Below are 22,672 nucleotides of genomic sequence, written 5' to 3'. Positions count from 1 at the left end.
ACTCATTCAGCATTGATTCATTCAGCAACTTTTCAATGTTACAATGGCAGTGAATAAGGAAACTCAATAACTGTGTTTTATAATTCAGGTTTACAACTCAACAAGCTGTGTTTTATAATTCAGGTTTACAACCCACAATGTCTCGAGTGATCAATTTAGTTTAGTAGTTAAGGCACCAGTCTAAAAGGAAGAAGACTGGGAGTTCAAATCCTGTCTTAGCCATGAAAGCCAGCTGGGGTGACCTCAGGCCAATCACTTTCTCTCTCTCTCCCAACCTACCTCACAGGGTTGTTGTTGAGAAGAAACTAGGAGGAGGAAGAAATTACATATGTTCATTTCCTTGAGTTATTTGTAAAAATAAAGGCAGGAAATAAATCAAATCTAGGCCAATATAAGACTTTTATTTCAATACCTGCTTCACTCCATCACCAACTAAATGCCTCAGGAAGAATATGTAGGCAACAGCACATTATTGTAGTTTTCAGCTGCCAAAATAGTATTTACCTGTAATACTGCTTGAGTTTTAGCTGGCACTCATCCATGAATATTAGTTTGTCAGATTTCTTTTAAATGCCATCTAAAGTGTCTAAACTTTCTGGAAATTATCAGTGCAGAACCCGATTACATATGGGTTACTTTGTCCCAGCATTTTCAAGACTCATCATGATAAAGGTACGACCCATCCTTCCTCCCAATTCCTTTGCTGTCCCGCCCCCTTCTGCCTCCAACCCCGCCCCTTCCTCCCCCTGTGAAACTGACTCACTGCTGCTAATTTAATTCCTCTGCTTCATTCCAAGGATTCCAGAGGAAAACTGTCACCTTTCCAAAATACCACGCAGGCCTGTTGCTTCTTTGCGTACACTACCACATCTTAGCTCTTCTTCTATTTTTTTTTTTGAATCCTAATGAGTGGGCAGTAACTTCTTGGAGGAGCCAAAATTAACCCTGCCAGTGGAGCGCTTCATTATTATCTCTCCCTTTTTTTCTCCCTTGACCTTTACAACTTTTTTTTTTTAATAAAGCAAAGTTCAGATAAAGTTTTTCCTTTCCTTTTCCCCTGTTCTCCTCCACTAGCACACACAAAACCAAGCTCTTGAGTGTCTTCTGAAAGTAAGTAAGACTCTTTTCCCTTCCAATGCATCCTTTTAAAAAAAACAAAAACAGTGATTAATCAGATTCTTGTTGGGAACAAGTACTATTAGAAAAGATACTGATTTAAAAATTGGATTCTGCTGCAGAGCAGGAAAGTAATACTGCAATTAACTTTCTGTATTTGTGAGGTGGGGGAAATATGTTAACCCTTGAATTTAAATGTGGGGGATGGTCTGGGATTTTAAGGAGGTATATATGTAGAACTGTTGCTTTTATTTCTCAATTGATATTTCTAAAAACCAGTATTTGTCACCTAATTTTGTTAACCTAAATATGAGTGTCCGTTTGCAGAAGATTGTTCACATAGAGTATGTCTTACTTTCGTTCTGTGTTCTTAAAGAGCAAATTGGGAGCTCTGTTTACATGAGGGAAAAAGTATTATACCCGAGAGAGGAGAAAACCTGGAGAAAAAGATCAATCATTTGTATACATGGATTGTGTACCTGGACGTTTTTCTTTGTTTGGAGAAAGGGGAGGGAACTGATAATGTTTTGTTTTTAAGCCAAGTCTGAGTGTGCAACATTGGTGCTAGTGGTAGTGGTGGGGGGGTTTGGGCAAACAGGATCTGCTTTGATAGTTTCAATTGAGGGTAAGTTCTACACTGTTGATTACATTTTATTAGTCTTGGGAAACTGGGCTGTAATTCAGGCAGGGATGCATAGCCACAATAATAGCTGGCAGCCAATAAAAATAATAAGAGCTGCAAGAATAATATTTCTTATTTGTGAGTACATAATAATGATAATCTTGAACAGGATGACGGAGGATAACTTTAAAGCAGTGGGCATGTCAGAATTCAGAACGGTATCAACAAGTTGAAAACTTTTCCAATTATAAATCATTAGACTGAGCATTTTAAAAAATAATTCATTGAACAGCGAAGAACCTGTAATCTGGATCCATGCAGGCTAACGCAAAAGTAATTTCTTGCATTCTGTGGCAGTAGGAAGTCCCAAGTTTGACATTCTGTTGTGTGTAATTTCCAGGGATTGTATTCTCTGCCAGAAGAAAATAACTGGGGAAAAGCGGGGGAGGGAATGAGCTTTGCTTTTTAATAGAACTCAGGGATTTATCAATAAGTAAACTTTAAGTTCCATTCCTGATTTTTGATTTACTGTGATTTTTGTGCATGGTTCAGGAGATCTAGTCGTGTACCTATTTTCTACTTGCTCATTTTTACTTCCAATTTTGAGGAACAAAATTGCCTACCAGCATAGATAAAACTTCATTTTATAGCCAGGAATACTGAGGCTCCAGTAACTGTACAGATATAGGTCAATAGCCTTTCTATTGCTGTTGGGTTAAACCACATGGGGGTCAGAGATCATTGACAATATACCATAAATCATAAATGTACTGATAGATCCCTATCTTCCAGTTTTGTATCTTTGTCTGTTCAATTTCCCCCATGCTGTTCTGATAGATGCTTACATCAGAGTTAGGAAGAGATTTTAGGACAGCCTCTAGGAGGACTGTGTTTTTTTTTAATGATGCAACTTGAGTTGATAGCAGGGATTTAAAAGCGAAAAAAATGTTTCCCCAGTCGATGTATTTCAGAATACAGGTAGCACCGGCAATGTCATTATGGTACTCTCCAAAGTTTTCTCTCTTTCTTGCAGAGATGAACATAGAATTGTGATTAGATTGTCATGTTTCATATGGGATGTTTGATATGATGATTACTAATGTGAGTGTGTGGTGCTTTCTGCATTTGTAATGATTGCTTTCAAAGGAGAGAAGGCCTAATTCTCTCTCTCTTCCCCCGCTATCTCTCCCTCTCTCTCTAAAACAGAGAGGGATTTGGCTACAGCAGTTTCCATTTGCCCAAGACCTTGATGTGACTTGTTCCAAAAACAAACATGACCTTTCACATGGGTGCTTATGTTACTCAAATTACTGGATAAGGCTGGGGCCCATTACTGCTGTGTGGAGTGCACAAGCAGCCTGCTTTTCTTAACTTCCTGTGCAACTGTAAACCACTTCTTATTTTTTTTAAATAACCTCCATAAAGTAAATCAAAACACTGCTAGTGGCGCACTTCTGCATTACAATTACCTGGAGTGATCTCACCCCTTCACTCATGCATTTTCCAGTTCTTTGTTTTATCTTCATGTGTGGACTTGCTGTAGCAAGAATATAGAATTAGGGTGGCAATTGACGTCATCTTAGAATGGTTGACTCATTTCTATAGTAAAACCCTTCAGCTTTGTTCTGTCACAGCTGAACTGTACAGTCATCTTCTTTGGCAATTACTACTTTAGGTATGTGTTGTAATAGCACTTACCAAGCCCAATTCAGCATCTATTTTCTTCCCCTGTATGTTTTGATACTGTTGCTTTGAAAATATTTATCCATAAAGAAGCAAATTGTTGCATCTTTCAAGTTTTTTAAAATTTCTTTTTCTTTGGTAAATCAAGTGTTTGCCAGGTACCCTTTTTTGGACTCACTTTTTTTTCTGTGAGCGACACATAAGTTACCTTTGATCTAGATCTTTCTATGGCTCACTGCTTCAGAACTAGGCCTCTTTCTAAAAATATATTAGTATATTTAGAAAATATATTTAGAAAATATATTAGAAAGTATATTTATAGAAAATATATTAGTGGTTTTGAAGTTTCAAGGGTTGAAATAGGAAATCCAATTGCATGGGAAACACTCCCAGGAAGTATGAAGCGCAGTTTTGTTGAAGGGATGTTCCTCAAAATAACAGCTTTCCTCCCTAACCGTACTTGGAAATTGATTCTCAAAAGCAGTCAAAAAACTTAAAAGCAGTCAAAACAAACCAGTTGTTTTAATTTCCACAAACGCATATCTTTGGCCCAGCTTTCAGAAAGGTGGGAGCTGTGATTAATCTTACACCAGGGAAGTGATTTAGTGCTTTGTAAAATATTCATAATACTGTAAAAAAAAGTTATTTTGTCTGTAGCTGTTGGAGCCTTTTGGCTGATGAAGCAAAGGAAACAGAGGCCCAAATGCTGTGTGTAAAAAGAAGAGGAAAAATCTGATTGGAGATGAAAGAGCTAACCCCCTTCCTGTCTTTAATGCAAGATGTAATCCAGGCTGGTGGGCTTCTTTGTCTTGTGATGAACTGTGCTCCAGAGGTCATTTGAACTGGAGTAACAGAGAACTGGGTTTCAACTTGACAAGAAACAGCAAAGGTTGGGAGGGGGCAAAGAGAAGGTGGGTTGATCTTTCTTTCTTTCTTTCTTTCTTTCTTTCTTTCTTTCTTTCTTTCTTTTTCCTTCCTTCTTTCTTTCTTTCTTGGATATAGTTTCTCTGGAGGAAGCTTAATTAGTATATGTTGAACTTCCACTCAGGAAGGGGAGGGGGAATTTGATCTACCCTTTAGAAAATTGTATTTCAGATCTGTGTCATTTCTCAACATGATACTTTCTGAGTGCCAGCCTCGGGGATTATCAAAGAGGCACTGAAAGCTAGTTACAGCTTCCTTGTGGTAATCTGAGTTAAGTTTGACCATTGTTTATTGAATAAACCACAATTGGTTGGGTTTATGTTATGCTAAGCCACAGCCATGGTTATAAACACAAATCAGTGCTTAATTCCTAGGTAAGTAAAACTCTTGGAACAATGGGTCACCCCAAGGAGTATCTATAAATTAGAGGGCTTTATGTGGGTGCTCCATTATTGGAGGTTTTTAAGAAGAAATTGGACAACCATTTGTCTGACATGGTACAGAGTTTCCTGCTTCAGCAGGGGATTGGTCTAGAACAGAGGTCTCCAAACTTGGCAATTTTAAGACTTGTAGACTTCAACTCCCATAATTCCTTGGCCATCATGGCTGGCTGGAGAATTCTGGGAGTTGAAGTCCACAAGACTTAAAGTTTCTGAGTTTGGAGACTCTTGGTCTAGAAGATCTCTAAGGCCCTTCCAACTCTGTTATTCTGTTCTATTCTTTTGTTCTAATCCACTTTAAAAAAGCTTGCTTCTTTAGCGCTTATTTATTTAACTGGTAAGCATAATCCCGCTTCCTTCTGACACCCCTTCCCTACAGAATTATAATTATAATTATAATTATTACACTCCTCGAATACTTTCTGCAGTATAATTTATAGTTTTGGCTGTCCACTGAGTATGTGTAAGGAAAGCTTTTCTCCAGGGGTATCTACAGATCCACAGTGTAAATTTGAAAAAATCAAGATGGCAGCCATTGCAGTGTGATAAGATTTCTGCCTGTTTTATGTGCAACAATGCTTATGAAGAACATGGGGGCTTTGTGCTGTGGTGGCTGCTATCCTGACTTTTCTTACTATATGACCCCTCCCTTAGGATGTAGGAGAAGTGAAGGAGAGGGTCATTCATGACTTTGTCACTTCCCATTTGAATTACAGGTAGTTTTCGTCTTACAACTGTAATGGAGCCTGCCCAATAAAATCATAAATTATGATGGCCATAAAGCAAGTCACTCATGTGACTGGTCCAAATTTGTGACTTTTTTGTGGCAGTCATGCTGCAGTTGTTAAGCAAACCAATTGTTTGTTATGGGCCAATTTTGCTAAAACCCAGAAGTAAATGCCAGGTTTTGGCAAAAATGTCATTAAAGGTGATCATGTGACTACAGAACATTGCAAACAGCCATAAATGCGGGCCAGTTGTCAAGTTGTTGGGGCAGCTGTTAGAATTTAATAATCAAGTCATAAGTACTCCTGGGGAGATCTGTCATAACTTTAAATGGTCATTCAGCAAACAGTTGTAACTCGAGGATTACCTGTACTGCAATGCACTTTATGTGGAGCTACTTTTGAAGACCACCCAGGAGTTACAACTAGTCCAGAATGTGAAATTGCACACAGTGCTAAATGCCCCTGGATTTGCCCATATAACAGCGGTCCCCAATCTTTCTGGCTCCACAGTCTGGTGGCAGGGGGATGGGGGAGGATAGTTTCACACATGCAACCTAGATCCCGTGTATGCACAAATGAAGCTTTGCATGCTTGCCTCAATCCACGGATTGGAGGCTGGGGACCCCTGCTGTATAATATCCCTGCTGCACAAACTGTGTTCACTCCCAGATTCCTTCCAGGTGTAATTCAAGGTGCTGGATATTACTTTTATATAGGTAATCCTCAATTTACAACCACAACTGAGCCCAAAATTTATCCTGATAAGCGAGACTATTGTTAATTGAATTTTAACCCATTTTACAATTTTTCTTGCCACAGTTAAGTGAATAAACTGCAGTTGTTGTTAGTAACACAGTTAAGTGAATCTGGCTTCCCCATTGACTTGCTTGATAAAAAGTTGCAAAAAGTGATCATACCAGGACACTGCAGCTGTCATAGATATTGCGAAGCATTTTGATCACACGTCCATGGGGATGCTGCAACGGTCATAAGTGTGAAAATGGTTACAAGTCACTTTTTTCAGTTCCATTGTAACTTGGGTCACTAAATGAATTGTTGTAGCTGGCTATATGACATAGGGCCTGGTTATCTACAGGACAACCTCTCCCTAAGGATGTCTGCTCTTCCTACAAGGGAAGATGGGAAAATTCCTAGTCTTTTCCCTTCAACATTACCTTTTTACGGGGTGAAGGAAAATGCCATTTCCATAGCAGCCCCTGCCCTATGGAACCTCCTTCCCCTTGAGATTCAGGAGGCTTCAAACCCACTCCACCTCCAGCCTTCTGAATAGCATTTAAAACTTGGCAGATGAGAGGATTTAACCAGGATGTTGGAAGTCTTACTGTGGTGCCATGTTTGTGTTTTTAAAAGATTTATGTGGTGCGATGGTTAGAGTGTGGTACTGCAGGCTACTTCTTCTGACTGCTGGCTGCCTACAATTTGGCAGTTCAAATCTCATCAGGTTCAAGGTTGACTCAGCTTTTCATCCTTCCAAGGTGGGTAAAATGAGTACCCAAATTGCTGGGGGCAATATGCTGACTCTGTAAATCGCTTAGAGAAGACTGTAAAACACTGCAAAGCTGTATAGAAGTCCAAGTGCTATTGCTATGTATAATGCTGGTTTTTAGTGATGTTGTTTTATTTGTTGATAGGAAGCCATCCAGAATTTGAGAGAAGATGAGTGACTAAATAATTTTTTTTAAATGAATAAGGTCTATTTATTTAGTCAGCATTTAAAGATGGATTTAACTGATTTGTGGGCCAAAGTTTAGTTGAAGCTTGATTTTACTTTTATTTCCAATCAAGTGTGCCAGTAATAAAAGATGTATAGAGTGGAAAAGTTTCCACCCCTAAAATGTTTATGTATAACGGTATGAAAAATGTGTGTGTGTGTGTGTGTGTGTGTGTGTGTATATATATATATATATACACATATACATATACATATACATATACATATGTATATCGCCTCTGAGGAGCATGCTCCCGCTTTTTAGACTCAGTTCGATTTGAACTGGCTGTGCTAATCGCTTTCTCCTCAACTATTTCTTAATATTTGGATAGTTTAATTGAATTTAATTGGATTTTTCAAATTTACAAAGGAAATTGGCCTTTTCTAAATTGATTCTCTAATCTGGACTCCTGTAAGGTCTCTCAATAGCCTTTGGGGCTGGAGAGTGCTTGTCGCACCTAATTGGAGGTTTGCCTGTGAAAACCTCCGGCTTCTGTGGCTTCGTATTTCAGCAGAACCAGCTGAAATAGTCAAGAAGGCTCTGCTCTCCTCGGCGGGGAAATCCCAGGCCCTTGCCTTGCTGTCTGCGCCTCTAACTGCCACAGCCGCCTCCAGGAGCCTCTGAATGCTGTGGGGAGCCTCATTACAGCCACAAAAGCCGCCCGCCGCTGAAAGAATAACAGGACTGCCTCCGCGCCTCTCCGCCATCCCTATCGTCGCTCTGGCAAGCTCTATGCGTCCGTAGCTTCTTACCTGGTTGCTCGGCCTTTCCGCAGGGCCTAAAACGCTCAATCTCACCGTGAGGCCTCGGCTACCTTGTGGTGCCGGCCCATAGGCTCTGTAGCCTCAGTGGCCATTAATTTTGGCGCGAAGATCATCCAGCGGCCATTTTGAGTCAAGGAAACGTGAGTACTGGTTATGGCCTCCTCTCCTCCTCCGGAGCCTCAACTACCTCCAGCTTCATTGGGCCCTGCCCCCATCGAACCCCCTGCTCCTCGGGGCCGCAGGCACAGGCCTGCTCTGGCTGCTAACATAGAGCCCCCTCCCAGGGACTCTAGGCCTAATCTGGGGGACGTGGAGGATGCATCTCTTCAGGAGGATGACAGGGTCCCTCAAGCCTTGGCTAAGAAGGCCAGGTCTAAGACCAAACACGCCGAACCTCGCATATTCCAGGACCAAGGGCCTATTCATTCCAGTCCCCCCCCCCCATTTTTCTTCGGATTCGGAGGATGACCTCTCCCCTGCATCCATCCTGCAGCCCGAGGAGGCTAGGAGCACAGATGCTTTAGCCAACAGTGGGGACGATTCAGATTGTGGCAGGAGCGTCACTCCTGATGAGGATCCCCTCTACCAGAAAGATATTTCTCCCACTCCCCACCGACGCTGTTCTTACTCGCAAGGCATGGCTGATATGATCTCTGAGGCCATAGAACGTGGTATTGCAGCCAGCCTTAAACACAGGTCTTCTAATCGTTCTGCTTCTCGTAGGTCTGCTTCTTCCTCTAGCTCCAGGTGCACGGATGGTGATCTCTCGCCTTTGTCTTCACACGAGTTGCCCGGCACTTCCAATCAACCGTTGGTCTTCGGGGAAGAGGAACGCCCTGCAAGAGACTCAGATCTCTCAGAGGATGAGGGACTACCTCCCAACCCACCTCCCTTTGTTGGTTTGTTTAAACCCGCTGTTTTTCGTTCCCTCCTTTTTAAGGCCAAAAAGATCACAGGCATTTTCTCTCTGAAGGCACCTCAGAGTTCGGAAGCTGACAAGGCTGACACCACCGACCCACCCTTCATCCAGCCTATGGTGGAAAAGGAGGTGATCCCATCACCAAGGTTCTTCATAGACGTTGTCCAGAATCAATGGGCTTCTCCAGGTACCGGATCCTTCCCCAATGCTTCAGACAAGCCCCTGTTCAATGTCGCTCCTGACCTCCCCAAGGCCTTGGAGGTACCGTCTATTGATTTACCTATAATTGCCCTTTCCTCTCCCAATGAGGCCTCAGCAGCTCCGGAGGAAGCTCTGCGACCTGAGGACAAAAGAACAGAACAAACTCTGGTCAAGGGTCACCAGGCCTCAGCCTGGGCCGTTAGAGCGGGCACCTCAGCTTCCTTCTTTAGTCGCTCTGCTCTTCTGTGGCTGAGACAACTTCAGGCTCGCCTTCCGGCCAGGGATTCTAGGTTCTAGGGCTTGCAGGGACATTAACAAAATTAAGGCAGCTCTGGAATACACAGCAGATGCCTCCTTGGACACGGCCCACTTTACTTCCAAGTCCATTGCATCTTCCATCTCCACCCGCCAGCCTCTCTGACTAAAACAGTGGCAGGCTGAACCGCGGAGTGGAGCTTGAATCGCCGCATATTTCGTCAACTGTCGTCCAGGTAGGGGACTCCAATCCTGGATCTCTTTGCATCATCATCCAACAACCAGCTGCCCAGGTACCTGTCTCGATACACGACTCCAGGTGCGGAAGGGACGGACACTCTCAGGTGCAGGTGGCCTTGTGGTCTCCTGTACGCCTTCCCTCCCTCCCCCCTAATACAGAGGGTGATTCAGAAAGTGATAGAGGAAGAGGCCGAGCTCATGCTAATCGCCCCCCATTGGTCGCGCCAACCGTGGTATGCAGACCTGATCAATCTGTCAGTGGAACCTCAGTGGCTCCTGCCAATGATCCCATCCCTCCTTCACCACCCCGACCTACGCTGGCTACGCCTAACTGCTTGGAAGCTGAGCGGGCAGTCCTGAGGGCAGATAACCTTTCTGAGACTGTGATCCATACCATTCAGGCCTCCTGCTGCCCAGTTACCAAGAGGATATACGAATCTACATGGCAGACATTCGTAGCGTGGTGCCAGGGGTGAGGGGAGGATCCGTTGAAGGTTGCGGTACCCCAGCATAGTCATAGGTTACTAATAAGCAATCAAATCATACTAGGAAACAAATAAAAACAATATAAATTGTAGTGATACAAGCAACAGGATTATAGTTATAACTGGGAGGACATAGGTAATAGGAAGGATGAGAAGAATAATAGTAATACAGTCTTAGTAAATAGTTTGTTTTGGGAATTAGTTGTTTAACAGAGTGATGGCATTTGGGGAAAAAACTGTTATTGTGTCTAGTTGTTCTGATGTGCAGTGCCTTATAGCATCGTTTTGAGGGTAGAAGTTGAAACAATTTATGTCCAGGATGTGAGGGGTCTGTAGATATTTTCACAACCCTCTTTTTGACTCCTGCAGTATACAGATCCTAAATGGAAGGCAGGTTGGTAGCAATTGGTTTTTTCTGCAGTTCTAATTATCCGTTGAAGTCCGTGTCTGCCTTGTTTGGTTGCAGAGCCAAACCAGACAGTTATAGAGGTGTAGATGACAGACTCGATAATTCCTGTGTAGTACTGAATCAGCAGTTAAGAATAAGAATACCACCACTGAACTGTTCCACCATTGACACTGAAGTCCACCTCTGGTTTTCCAACAAACATTAGTATATTCAGCAACCTAGACTACAGATATCAGCAATAACTTCTCTCTGTTAGAATAACTAGATGTCAGAAGCTATTATAATCTCCTGAGAATTATACAAATATCTAACAATAGAGGTCAATGTAGTTATGGGCTTCTTCTGAGCTAGGCTGAAAAAAACTAGCCTTGCAAGCTAAGTTCTCTTACGTGGTTGTTATGAAATTATTCAGTTTGGAGTTTTTTACGTGACAGTTTGTCTCAGAGACACAGCAGGGTACAATATGTAGGGCAGAATCCAATTTATATTGGTTTACACATGAGAATTTAAATTTGCCTGGTAAAGAAAACTTTAACTGCCTCTGAATTTATAGTTATCTCTAGTTTCAACTCTATGGATATAAAGATATGTCTAAAGATCCTTTTTTGTTGCTGATTTTAGAACTGGTTATTTAGTGATTTCCAGTGGTGGTATTCTACTGGTTCAGACCAGTTTGCCTGAACCATAGTGGAAATCACAGGTGGCCTCGCCCATCTACCCTGGCTCTACAGCATCCCATTTAGATCTTTTTTTAGGCAAAGTGCATGCGCGGAAGGCGGAGGGCATGCGTGGACATGGTGTGTGCAAGCGAAGTGTGCATGCTCACTTTGCAAACCAGTAGGGAAGGTAAGTGATTACCACCCCTGGTGATTTCAATATCTGCCACTATTGTTCATTCATATATTGATCGTGCCTTAGTCGCTATTGAGATGGTCTTCACAATGGGTTTGACCTGCAGCTGACTTTGGAGATAATCTAAAACTGCAGCTAGTATAAAATCTAGTAGCAAGATTATTGGCAATATAATATATATATTAAAGTCACTTCTTCATTTGCTGTTAGGCTTTCATGCTCAATGCAAAGGCTTTAAAGCAACTCCACAGCATCAGGATATGTCAGCCAACGCCTGCTTATGGTATAACACCCCCCCCCCATTAAATGCAACCCCCATTTTACCACATTTTTTTAAAAAAGGTTAAAATTGTTTTGTTTCAATCTTCAGTCCCAGCTGAGTGTAAGTCAAACTTAATTTTTATCTGGAGTCTAAACTTTGCTTTTTGTAGTAGTTATTTTTGTTGTTGTTCAAGTTTACTTATGATGGTGGTTTTGGTTTTCTCTTGGATGATTTTGAGGGCTGCCCTGGGTATTTTGGGATTAGGGTGGATTGTAAATATGGTGGAAGGAAGGAATTTTTTTTTTATACCAACAGATACCATCTTCCTATTTAAACAAAAATGGTGAAAACAAAGTGTGCGTAGTGATGGGTTGTCAGCAACCAAATTCTTTGTTGTCTTTCTAAAACAAGAGAACTGAACCCTGTTTTTCAAGCCTGACTGGTCTAGAATAAATGGTGCCAACTCGTATGAAGGTCTGGTTCTTAGCCCATCTATAAGCCGGTGCTCTCTCTCTCTTCACTTATATCAGCTTTGCAAACATTCTGTCTTTTCAGAGCGGCCACACAAAATCATGTATCTCTGATGTTCTTGGCTTTGGGCCCTCAAATGATGGTGGAGTCCAGTTCTTCTCTCCTCCACCAGCTCCAAATGTATGATCAAAGCAATAAAACTGGGAGACCCAAATTGAGGATGTGTGGAGAGCTGGTTTTTAGTTTTTTTTTTCCTACTTCAACACCTCTGTTTTGACTCTGCTAGCTCAACGTGATAGGATCTGCAATCCAATGGTAATCCATTGGAATCCTCGACCTAGAAGCACAACTGAGCCCAAATTTTCTGTTACTAAGCAAGGCAGTTGTTAAGTGGATTTTGCCCCATCTTGCCACTGTTATTTGCTGAGTCACTGCTGTTGTTAAGTTAGTAACACAGTTGCTAAGTGAATCTTGCTTCCCCATTGATTTTCTTATCAGAAGGTTACAAAAGGTGATCACATGACCCCAGGATGTTACAATTACCATATATGCCAATTGTCATATATCCGAATTTTGATCACATGACCAGGGAGATGTGAAAATGAACTTCGGTCATTTTTTCCCATGCTGTTATAATTTTAAATGGTCACTAAACGAATGGTTGTAAGTCTAGGAACTACCTGTATCTAGAAAAGATTAGGTTGGAAACAGTTCCTTGAATGGACCACTTTCTCTTTTGCTGATGTTGAATTGGCTTTGCGAAGCCTTAATTCAGATTCAGCATTTCTTCGGCTTCTCTCCTTCTAGGTATCTCTCCTGGCATTATAGAGCTGGGCAAAGGCGACCAGCCCCTCCAGAGAGATGGGGGATGCTGGGGAAAAGGTTCTGGATAATGATGCAGAAGGAGTGTGGAGCCCGGACATCGAGCAGAGTTTCCAGGAGGCGCTGGCAATTTACCCACCCTGCGGGAGGCGCAAAATCATTCTTTCAGATGAAGGGAAGATGTATGGTAGGTAGACATGTGAGCCCTATCCAGAATTTCCATTCCTGCACTGAGTAGGGGTGAACTAGAAGACCGCTAAGATCCCTTCCAACCCTATGATTCCTTATGGATGCTACAGAATACATTTTTTTAAAAATACATAGGATTAGGTTCAATTTAAAAAAAACAATGAACAAGCTTCTAATCTCTCCAAAGACATAAAGATAAAAGCAAAGTCAGCTGTTCGGATGGCATAGTCCTGAATGAAGCAAAATTGTGTGCAATGAATCTTCTCGAGGCTCTCATAAAAACAAAGCAGAACCATCATTTTAGAGTTATAACAATATTTCTCAACTTTGGCAACCTTAAGACATGTGGACTTCAACTCCCAGAATTCTCCAGCCAGAGTGATGAATGAAGTTAAGAGCCCAATAACATTTGAATCTGGGTGTGTAGAAATGTATTTGGGGTGCTGGGAGCTTTTGTTGTGTTTTTAATGACATTGTTCTGTGTATACTCAGATTTATGGTACATGACATGGGCAGATCTATCTATCCAGCTATCCATCCATCCATCCATCCATCCATTCACTCCTCAGCCATCCATCCATCAGCTAACCAGCCAGATAGCTAGCTATCTCTAAAATATAAAATCTGGGTACCTACTTATCCAAATGATCCAGAATTTGAGACATCTGAGATCCAAGTTTTCCCTCTGCTAATATAGCCATTTAGTTTACCAATAATGGACCTCACAATGGCAGATAATATTTTTTATTTTCCAACTTTTTCTCATTTTCTCTTTTCCCATTTCTTTTCTTTTCTTGCAGGTCGTAATGAGCTCATTGCCCGTTACATCAAGTTGAGGACTGGGAAAATACGGACAAGAAAACAGGTAAACAAGAGGGTTTGGACCGGGAGCTGTAAGCCATAAGAATTGAGGGAGCTGGAATGAAATCTGCCACTTTCTCCTTCAAACCGTTTTATGTTTTTTATCTCTCTCTGAATCCTTTCTCAGGTCTCCAGTCACATCCAGGTGTTGGCCCGGAGAAAAACACGAGAAATTCAAACCAAGTTCAAAGTGAGAGATTTCCTATCACTTTTGACTAATTCATGCTAAGCTCATATGACTGTCCTGCTGAAAGAATGACACATAATGAACTGGGTGAACACTGTATTAATATTTTATTGGTTCTGTACCAGATAAAGTATCTAAAGTCAGTATTTATGCAAAATGTCATCTTTTGCTAATCTTCTGTACCCATCCATTCCAGGGCAGGTTGAAAGGGTCACAGCAGATAAGGAAAGAGATAGTTTCGGGTATCTGAGTTTGACTGCATTCCAGTAAAATTGTATAAGCAAATACCAGTGGTCCTCAACCTTTGCGGCTTGGCGATCTAACTGGTGGGTGGGGGAGATAGGGGAACTTGGCCGTGCAAGCAGCAAGTTGACAGGTACGTATGTGTGAGGTTGGTGATGAATAGAGGAGTGCTAGGAGCACGGAGGGAGGGAAGGAAGGAAGGAAGGAAAACAGGCAGGCAGGCAAAGTTGTGGATATCCCTGAATGACACTTCTCAGGACGCCCACAACAATTTCAATGTATGCAAGATTTCCTTGGTAGAGCAATCTATGTGGAAAGGGCAACATAAGTTCATAAAGCAAGAGAAATGATCTCCTAAAACACAGAATGCGTCTCTCTTTCCTGCCTCACTCTGCCTCCCAGGATCAAGTGGCAAAGGACAAAGCACTGCAGAGTATGGCAGCCATGTCTTCTGCTCAGCTTGTTTCGGCCACTGTCCTCCAGGAGAAACTAGGCCTGTCTGAACCCAACTATCCATCCAGCACCACCACTGTAAGCATTATGTGAGGGGAAAAGCTGTGAGCTGGGATTTCTCTCGAGCTCTTTTTTGGGGGAACTCTCATGCTGCAGATTTCAGATTGGAGTTTTCTGCATTTAACGCTTAGTTTCCCCTAAAGAATCTGGGGGATTTCCAGGAATTTTCTCCATGCTTTTTCTGAAAGCATTGTCTGAGGAAAGACCACATTGTTAAGTCACCTGCTTAAGTAGAACATTTGTCTGGTGAAATAACTCTCTGTTGATTAGTTATATGGCTCTCTATAGATAGTCCTTGACTTTAGTTATTTGCCTCTGCATGTAGTCCTTGACTTGCAACAGACCCCAAAATAGATACTTATGACCTAGAGTCGAAGTTCTGATGCGCAGTCCCCCATTGCAGTTATGTGATTGTATTTTGGGAGCTTAGGAAGTTCATATTTACAGCTGTTTGCAGCATCCTGTGGTCACATCACCATGATTTATGACATTTTGTGTCGGAAATTGGCGTTTGCTTCTGGTTTCCAGCACAAAATGCCCAGTGAAGACAATGGGTTTGCTTAATAATCATGACTATTCATGTAATGATCAACACAAAAAGCTGTTAAATTGGGTTGGTCACATGATGACTACTTAATGACTGGCATGTTTTATGACCATAATTCCAGGATCAATTATAGTCATAAATTGAGGACTACCTGTAATTGATAAATTGGCATCAGGTTTATCAGAATATTTTTAAGCAAATCATGCTTTCTGATGATTTATGCCTCTATCATAGCAAGTATTCTGTTTTATTGATATAAGATAATGCTTTTTCTAACTTGGTGTTTGCAATCTCTAAAACTTGCATGCCTTTAAAAACTAATTATCATTACGTTTAATCATGGGTACTATTTGAGTCAATTAAATAACATTTCCATATTTGTAAAAGAAATTTGCTTTATATTATATAATGCAGAAATGGTAGGAATATTTTAAATGTTCTTTCTGGTTTCAGCAACCCACAGACCTTTTCCATTTCTGGGCTGGGGATGTAAACCAAGGCCAAACTACTCCAGAGTAAGTTTTGGATTGATCTTTTTGCAACCAGCATGTTTATGTCTATCTCTGGAGCATTTTCTGCTGAATTGCTACTATTATGTGTCCTCCCTTTCTTCAGTATCGAGGCCAACCTCCAGGCCCCATATTCCATCACACCAATTGCAGCATCAACTGCTGCCCCAGGTAAGGATTACTCCTATTTCCTTCACCCATTTGTTACTTTACAGGTGGTCCTCGTGGAAGAACTATTCGTTCAGCAACTGTTCCAAGTTACGATTGGAACTGAACGAAGGGGACTTATACAGGTCCTCATCGTTGTGACCGTTACAGCATCCACATAGACACATGATTGTAATTCAGATGCTTGGCAACCAACTTGCAGTTATGATGCTGCAGCTTCTTGTGATGATGTGATCACCATTTGTGATCTTCTCTGCTGGCTTCCAATAAGCAAAGTCAATGAGGAAGCCAGCAGAAGATTGCAAATGGCAATCCCATAAACACGGGAAGCTGTAACCATGCACGATTGGCTGCCACAACTGCCATCATAAGTCAATGCAGTCGTCTAATGTCACTCTTTATAACTGTATGGTTTGCTGGTCCCAATTACCATTATTAATAACCATCATTAAGTGAAGACTGCCTATACTACTAAACATGGGGATGTGTTCCATTAGCCACAAGTCTTTTTCTCTTGGCTTTTCAGGTTATCCCACAACCCCAGGGATGGACTCTTGTCTCCCCAGCACAACTACCTCTTGGCCAAGGAGTCATATTGGTACAGAAACACTTCGACTGGTGGAGTTTACTGCTTTTATGGAGTGGCAGAACGAACTAGCTATGGTAGAACCGGTGCACATATACCCCTTCAATGCTCCCTTGCTGTTAACATCTGCTAAACTTGGTTTGAAAAGTTTCAGGAATGGTAAAACTGACTATAAGATTAAAGCTAGAGAAATTATGCTTTAAGTCTTGCTTGGTATGTGAAACTCAGTAACCAATTTGGGAGAGTAACAGTCTTCCTACCTGATGCTCCAGAGTTATTAAGAGAATCATAAGAAAAAAAATATTCTTTATTTCATCCAGGAAAGACAGGATAAATAGGACAGAGTTCTTGGAGGAAAGATAGGTTAGCACGATCAGTTAGAATGAATTGGGAACAAAGGTAAAGGAACACAATGAAGTAAAAATAGAATTTAAGATGCTAGCATCTGGAAGTCAAACCTGAAAAATTGTACAGTATAAAACCTAATCGTCTGATTTTGGCAGGAAGTTTGAGATGAAAATGTTAGCTTAGGTCTTAGTAATAGTAGGTAAATGTATTTATGAGTTAGCATTTGCTTAACCATGATTTATTGAATACATCATAAATAGTTGGTTTCACCCAACACATTAAGGCAATGTTTCTCTATCTTGGTAACTTGGAAACATGTGGATTTCAACTCCCAGAATTCCGCACTGGCTAAGTTCTGGGAGTTGAAGTCCACATGTCTTCAACCTGCCAAGATTGATGAACCTTGCACTAAGGTCTGAAAGCATGAATTTCAAACAAAAAAGGTTGGATACATACAAATACAAATCCAATGTGCAGATGCTGCTTTTTAGTTAACTTCTGTCTCTCAACTCCCTTCTGCATGTATGAAAACTATGCTGGTTTAGCAAGCTTATCTGAAAAAAACCTTCACCTGTCTCAAGGGTGTCAAACTTGTGACCCACGGACCAGATGCATCATGCCTACCCCTGGGTTATTGAAGGAGGAGAAAGTCCTGATACGTCATGTGATGATGACATGATGACACGGGTTTGACACCCCTGACCTATTGCATGGCCACTTAACTGCACTGAAAGTTCATTCCAGGATGTCTGAGGGGTTCCAAGTTGGAAAGGCTAGGCCTATTAATGACAGTATGTTAGAGAGATGCCATTGCATGCAAATTTTGAAATTGCTGAATGAGTCCCAACCTTGCAATAGTGTAATGCTCTGCTGTCCAAGAGCCAAGGTGGCGCAGTGGTTAAATGCAGCACTGCAGGCTACTGCTAGATCAGCAGTTCAGCAGTTCAAATCTCACCGGCTCAGGGTTGACTCAGCCTTCCATCCTTCCGAGGTGGGTAAAATGAGGACCCAGATTGTTGGGGGCAATATGCTGACTCTCTGTAAACCGCTTAGAGAGGGCTGAAAGCCCTATGAAGCGGTATAAAAGTCTACTGCTATTGCTATTGCTATTGTCACTAGTAAGCAACATCCTTTCCCTCTGGTGCATCTTTGCATTCAGAGTGGACACCCTCTGGCATGCCTCTCCTGCCTCTCAGCAAGTTCCTGAGAGCTCCAGAAAGCAGTTTGTGAGATAAGGCAGGCTATGTTCATCTGACAGCTCTGGCTTCCCTTTCTCTTCTCCATAGTTTAAGGAGCAGCATCGTTTTGTTCACATTGATCCAACACCCATGTGTGAGCCACCCCTTGAGATGGTGGACATACGCCAAATCTATGACAAATTTCCAGAGGAAGGAGGTGGATTGCGAGATCTGTACGATCAAGGCCCTCCTCATGCTTTCTTCTTGGTTAAATTCTGGGTAAGAACTCTTTTGCTCATTGAATTCCCAAACCATCAGGAATACAAGCAGGTTCCCCTGGGACCTATGGTCAGAGCTCCCATGAAACAGTGTGTCTTGTTGGTATTAGTATCCAGATAGCAGGGGTCAGTAGATAGATTTGAAGCAGAGGCAGGCAACCAATTGATGTATTCCAGATGTTTTGGACTTTGAACCCTATCTGCTCTGATTAGTATGGCAAGTTGCAAGGACTTGTAGGAGTTGTAGTTCAAACATTTGCAAGTTGCTTATCCATATTTTAGATGTTCTGAGCTGGCAGTTAGATTATACAGGTAGTCTTTGACACATAACCACATTTGCCCCTAACATTTCTGTTGCTAAGTATGACCACTGTTAAGTGACTTTTGTCCCCTTTTACCATTTTTCTTGCCACAGTTGTTAAGTGAATCAGTGCACTAGTTAAGTTAGTAACACAGTTGTTGAGCGAATCTGGCTTCCTCATTGACTTGGCTTGTCGCAAAAGGTAGTCCCATGACCTCAGGACACTGCAACTGTTATAAATATGAATCAGTTGCCGAGCATCTGAATTTTGATCACATGAGGATGGGAATATTTGTAAGTGTAGAAAACAGTCATAAGTCGCTTTTTTTCAGTGCCATTGTTGTTTTGAGGGTGACTAAGTGAACTGTTGTAAGTCAAGGATTACTTATATCTGAAGACGGTCATCCCGCACCTCTCAAAATGGCTTGCTGAAATACACATGTGCTTGTTGGTTAACAGCAGTAATCAAGTCATTCTCAAGACTGAGTTTAAAACTAAGCTAATGAATTAAACGTCATCTTGTTGGTTGGTATTTGACCTCAGTCCAAATCCCTTTTCAATTATGAAGAGTGGCAATCCTCAAATCCTACTTCCTCACAGCTAGTAAATTAGAAACAGGAAGGCTTTGTCATTAAAACTGTTGCTGAGATATTTGGATTCTGACCCTGGGTATAATTAAAAGTCACCTTAGACAACTTTATATCAAGAACAAATGTTAGAACTGTTGGATGCATTAAATCTTTATATTACTTTCCCAGCCACATATTCACTCTCCCACAATACAGTGCTCCAAGTCACATCCTCATGTTCAAATAACATCATTATTTTTAAAATCAACAACAAGTGAATGTAATGTAAGATATTTATCACTTGTGCTAAATCAGAAATAATTTTTGCTTCTGCTTTTATTATTTATGCTTTTCTTAGACTCTGGGATATATGCTGCACGTAATCCAGAATTCTATATAGGCAGCCTTTGACTTAACAATTTATTTAGTGACTGTTCATAGTTACAACAGCACTCAAAAAAAGATTGTTTATGGCCTGTTTTTGCCCTTGCAGCATCCCTGTAGTCATGTGATCTCAAAAATGAGACACTTTATGATTTCTGCAGTGTTCTGGGATCACAAGCAAGTCAATGGGCAAAGCTGGATTTGCTTAACCACCATGTGAGTCACTTAACTGCAGTGATTCATTTAACAAAAATGGCTGAAATCATTGCAAAGTTGGGCATGTCTCACTGAACAACCTCTTCGGTTAACGGCTGAAATCATTGCAAAGTTGGGCATGTCTCACTGAACAACCTCTTTGGTTAACAGCAAAAATTCTGGTCCTAGTTGTGGTCGTAAGTTGAGGACTACCTGTATTTTCTAAGAAAATTATAAGCGGGGCCGATACGGTGAGCAGTGCCTTTTTACCTGCTGTTTTGTCCCAGCTTCTGAAATAAATAGATATGTTGCTTTAATAACCGGGAATGTCATTGCACTGCTCTAGGGCAGGGGTCTGCAACCCTTAGGCCTCAGCCCACTACCAGGCCATGGTGTATTTGGAATTGGGTCACGTGAGTGGCTGGCTGGAGCACGTGCATGCACATGAAGCTCAACCTGTGCAAGCAACAGGCTGATGGGCACGCGCATATGTGCACGCCAGCCTGGCATTTGCTCAAGTTCAGCTGCATACCTGCGATTCATGTAAATTGAGCTGCACGTACATGTGCCAGTGTACTGCTTGTGCAGACCGGTCCCCCTCTCCTCTTCCCAGCTGGGCCACAAAGATTGGGGACCACTGCTTTAGAGACTAGCTTTGTCCCAACCTTGCATCAGTTATAAAAATAGTTCTGATTCTGTTTTCCAATCTTTTGCCTCTAGGCTGACCTAAGCTTTTCCCTCCTTGGAGAAGAACCTGGAGGCTCAGGAGGGGCTTTCTATGGGGTGAGCAGTCGATACGAGGGCCCACGGGCTCTGACTCTCAATTGCACCTCCAAAGTCTGCTCGTTTGGCAAACAGGTGGTGGAAAAACTGGAGGTGGGTGAGGTGAGGGTGGAGCTCTGAGACTAAGGGCAGAAATGAGGGTGGCCATGTTGGGACAAGCCAGGGTGGCATGTGGGGAGCAGGATGTTTAAATGTATAGCTAAGAAACCCACTCATAAAATGTCAAGGTTGTTGCATGCAACTATGCTAAAAAGCTGCCTTGTTCCACATCTGTTTACTGTATTTGGCGTGTGCACAGCATTATCTGGCCTTGGCTTGCTGGGGCAACATAACATTCTCCAGGAGAAAGAGTGAAGGAGACTGGAAATGTCATCAAAGCCTTGAACATCTTATCTGATTACGTTGTCTCTGCTACAAAATTTCACCATTTTAATTGTAATCAACTTCTGGGAAGCTTATCGTAAAAAAGATGTTGAAACTCTAGAAAGATTGCAGAGAAGAGCAACAAAGATGATTAGGGGACTGGAGGCTAAAACATATGAAGGACGGTTGCAGGAACTGAGTATGTCTAGATTAATGAAAAGAAGAACTAGAGGAGACATGATAGCAGTGTTCCAATATCTCAGGGGCTGCCACAGAGAAGAGGGAGTCAAGCTATTCTCCAAGGCACCTGAGGGTAGAACAAGAAGCAATGGGTGGAAACTAATCCAGGAGAGAAGCAACTTAGAACTGAAGAGAAATTTCCTGACAGTTAGAACAATTAATCAGTGGAACAGCTTGCCTTCAAAAGCTGTGGATTCTCAGCCACTGGAAGTTTTAAAGAAGAGATTAGATAACCCTTTGTCTGAAATGGTATAAGGTTTCCTGCCTAAGCAGTGGGTTGGACTAGAAAACCTCCAAAGTCCCTTCCAACTCTGTTATTGTAATACTAATTCCTAAGGGTGTATGCGTAAGTGCACTAATGTGCCTATCATCCCTGTCACATTTTATTTTTATTTATTTTTCATTTTGCTTGAATTCGTAATTTTCATTTGACCAATAAATAAAATAAAAATAAATAGACACAAATATATGGGGTTTTTCTCTCAGTGTTCATTGGCTAGAGACAAAATCTGTAGCACTTTATATGAGCCACAGTGGCACAATGATTAGAATGCAGTACTGGGAGCTGACTGCCGGCTACTTGCAATTTGGCAGTTCAAATCTCACCAGGATCAAGGTTGACTCAGCCTTCCATCCTTCTGAGGTGGGTAAAATGAGGACCCAAATTGTTTGGGGCAATATGCTTACTCTGTAAACTGCTTTAAAGCACTGTAAAGTGGTATATAAGTCTAAATGCTATTGCTATTGCTATTTTGGAATCTGACTTACGGAGTTGGCAAAAGAATTGTAGTCTGGAGGGACCACACAAAGTTCATCTTGCCTGATCTTAGAAGATAAAGAATGGGCGAGGGAAATAATCAATAGGAGAAAGTTCGCTAGGAATTCCTCTGAGGATCTCCTTGTAATTCCTTTGGGTTTCCTCAATCCTTCTCCAAGAGAAAGTTCAGGACTCTCAATACAGAGAACCAAACTACAGCTACTTTTCACGCTGTGAATGTCTTGGTCTAGACTAGTCTTTCTAACACTTGTCCTCTTTACCTGTAACTGGAGTTGAATTCCCATAATCCCCCAGCCAGCAAGATCATAATCTGTTCTGTTTGCTGACTTTAAGATCGGATCTATCGCGTCAGGGGGTATCATAATTAAATCAGGCCCTCATAGTGAATGTGAGTTCTATATAATCATCTCTAATCATCTTTTTTGTATCTTAAGCAAACGAAACCCCAGGAATTGATTATTTTTGGGCTTGGGCAGGAAAGGCTTTCAGATCAAAGGCATTGTTTTTTAAAAAAAAAAACAGAGCT

General features: G+C 41.7%; 1 protein-coding gene across 6 annotated transcripts in view; it reads left to right on the top strand.

Annotated features, from left to right (window-relative positions):
- The first annotated feature begins 752 nt into the window (after positions 1–752).
- Positions 753–22,672, top strand: part of TEAD2 (TEA domain transcription factor 2) — a 27,663-nt gene continuing 5,743 nt past the window's right edge. The window contains exons 1-10 of one of the 6 annotated variants that reach the window (XM_032235370.1): positions 753–1,110; positions 12,912–13,113; positions 13,916–13,980; positions 14,104–14,166; positions 14,809–14,937; positions 15,920–15,981; positions 16,082–16,146; positions 16,670–16,806; positions 18,364–18,534; positions 20,703–20,765. In XM_032235370.1, coding sequence (XP_032091261.1) covers positions 12,966–13,113; positions 13,916–13,980; positions 14,104–14,166; positions 14,809–14,937; positions 15,920–15,981; positions 16,082–16,146; positions 16,670–16,806; positions 18,364–18,534; positions 20,703–20,765 — 903 coding nt within the window. In that variant the 5' untranslated portion in view covers positions 753–1,110; positions 12,912–12,965. Of the gene's footprint in view, positions 1,111–1,146; positions 1,742–9,023; positions 9,117–12,911; positions 13,114–13,915; positions 13,981–14,103; positions 14,167–14,808; positions 14,938–15,919; positions 15,982–16,081; positions 16,147–16,669; positions 16,807–18,363; positions 18,535–20,702; positions 20,868–22,672 lie in introns of those variants that run through there. The other 5 variants (XM_032235369.1, XM_032235366.1, XM_032235368.1 and 2 more) reach the window with 5 other exon arrangements.

Source organism: Thamnophis elegans, chromosome Z (genome assembly GCF_009769535.1).
Source record: "Thamnophis elegans isolate rThaEle1 chromosome Z, rThaEle1.pri, whole genome shotgun sequence".
NCBI lineage: Eukaryota > Metazoa > Chordata > Lepidosauria > Squamata > Colubridae > Thamnophis > Thamnophis elegans.
This window is presented reverse-complemented; position numbering and strand designations above follow the sequence as displayed.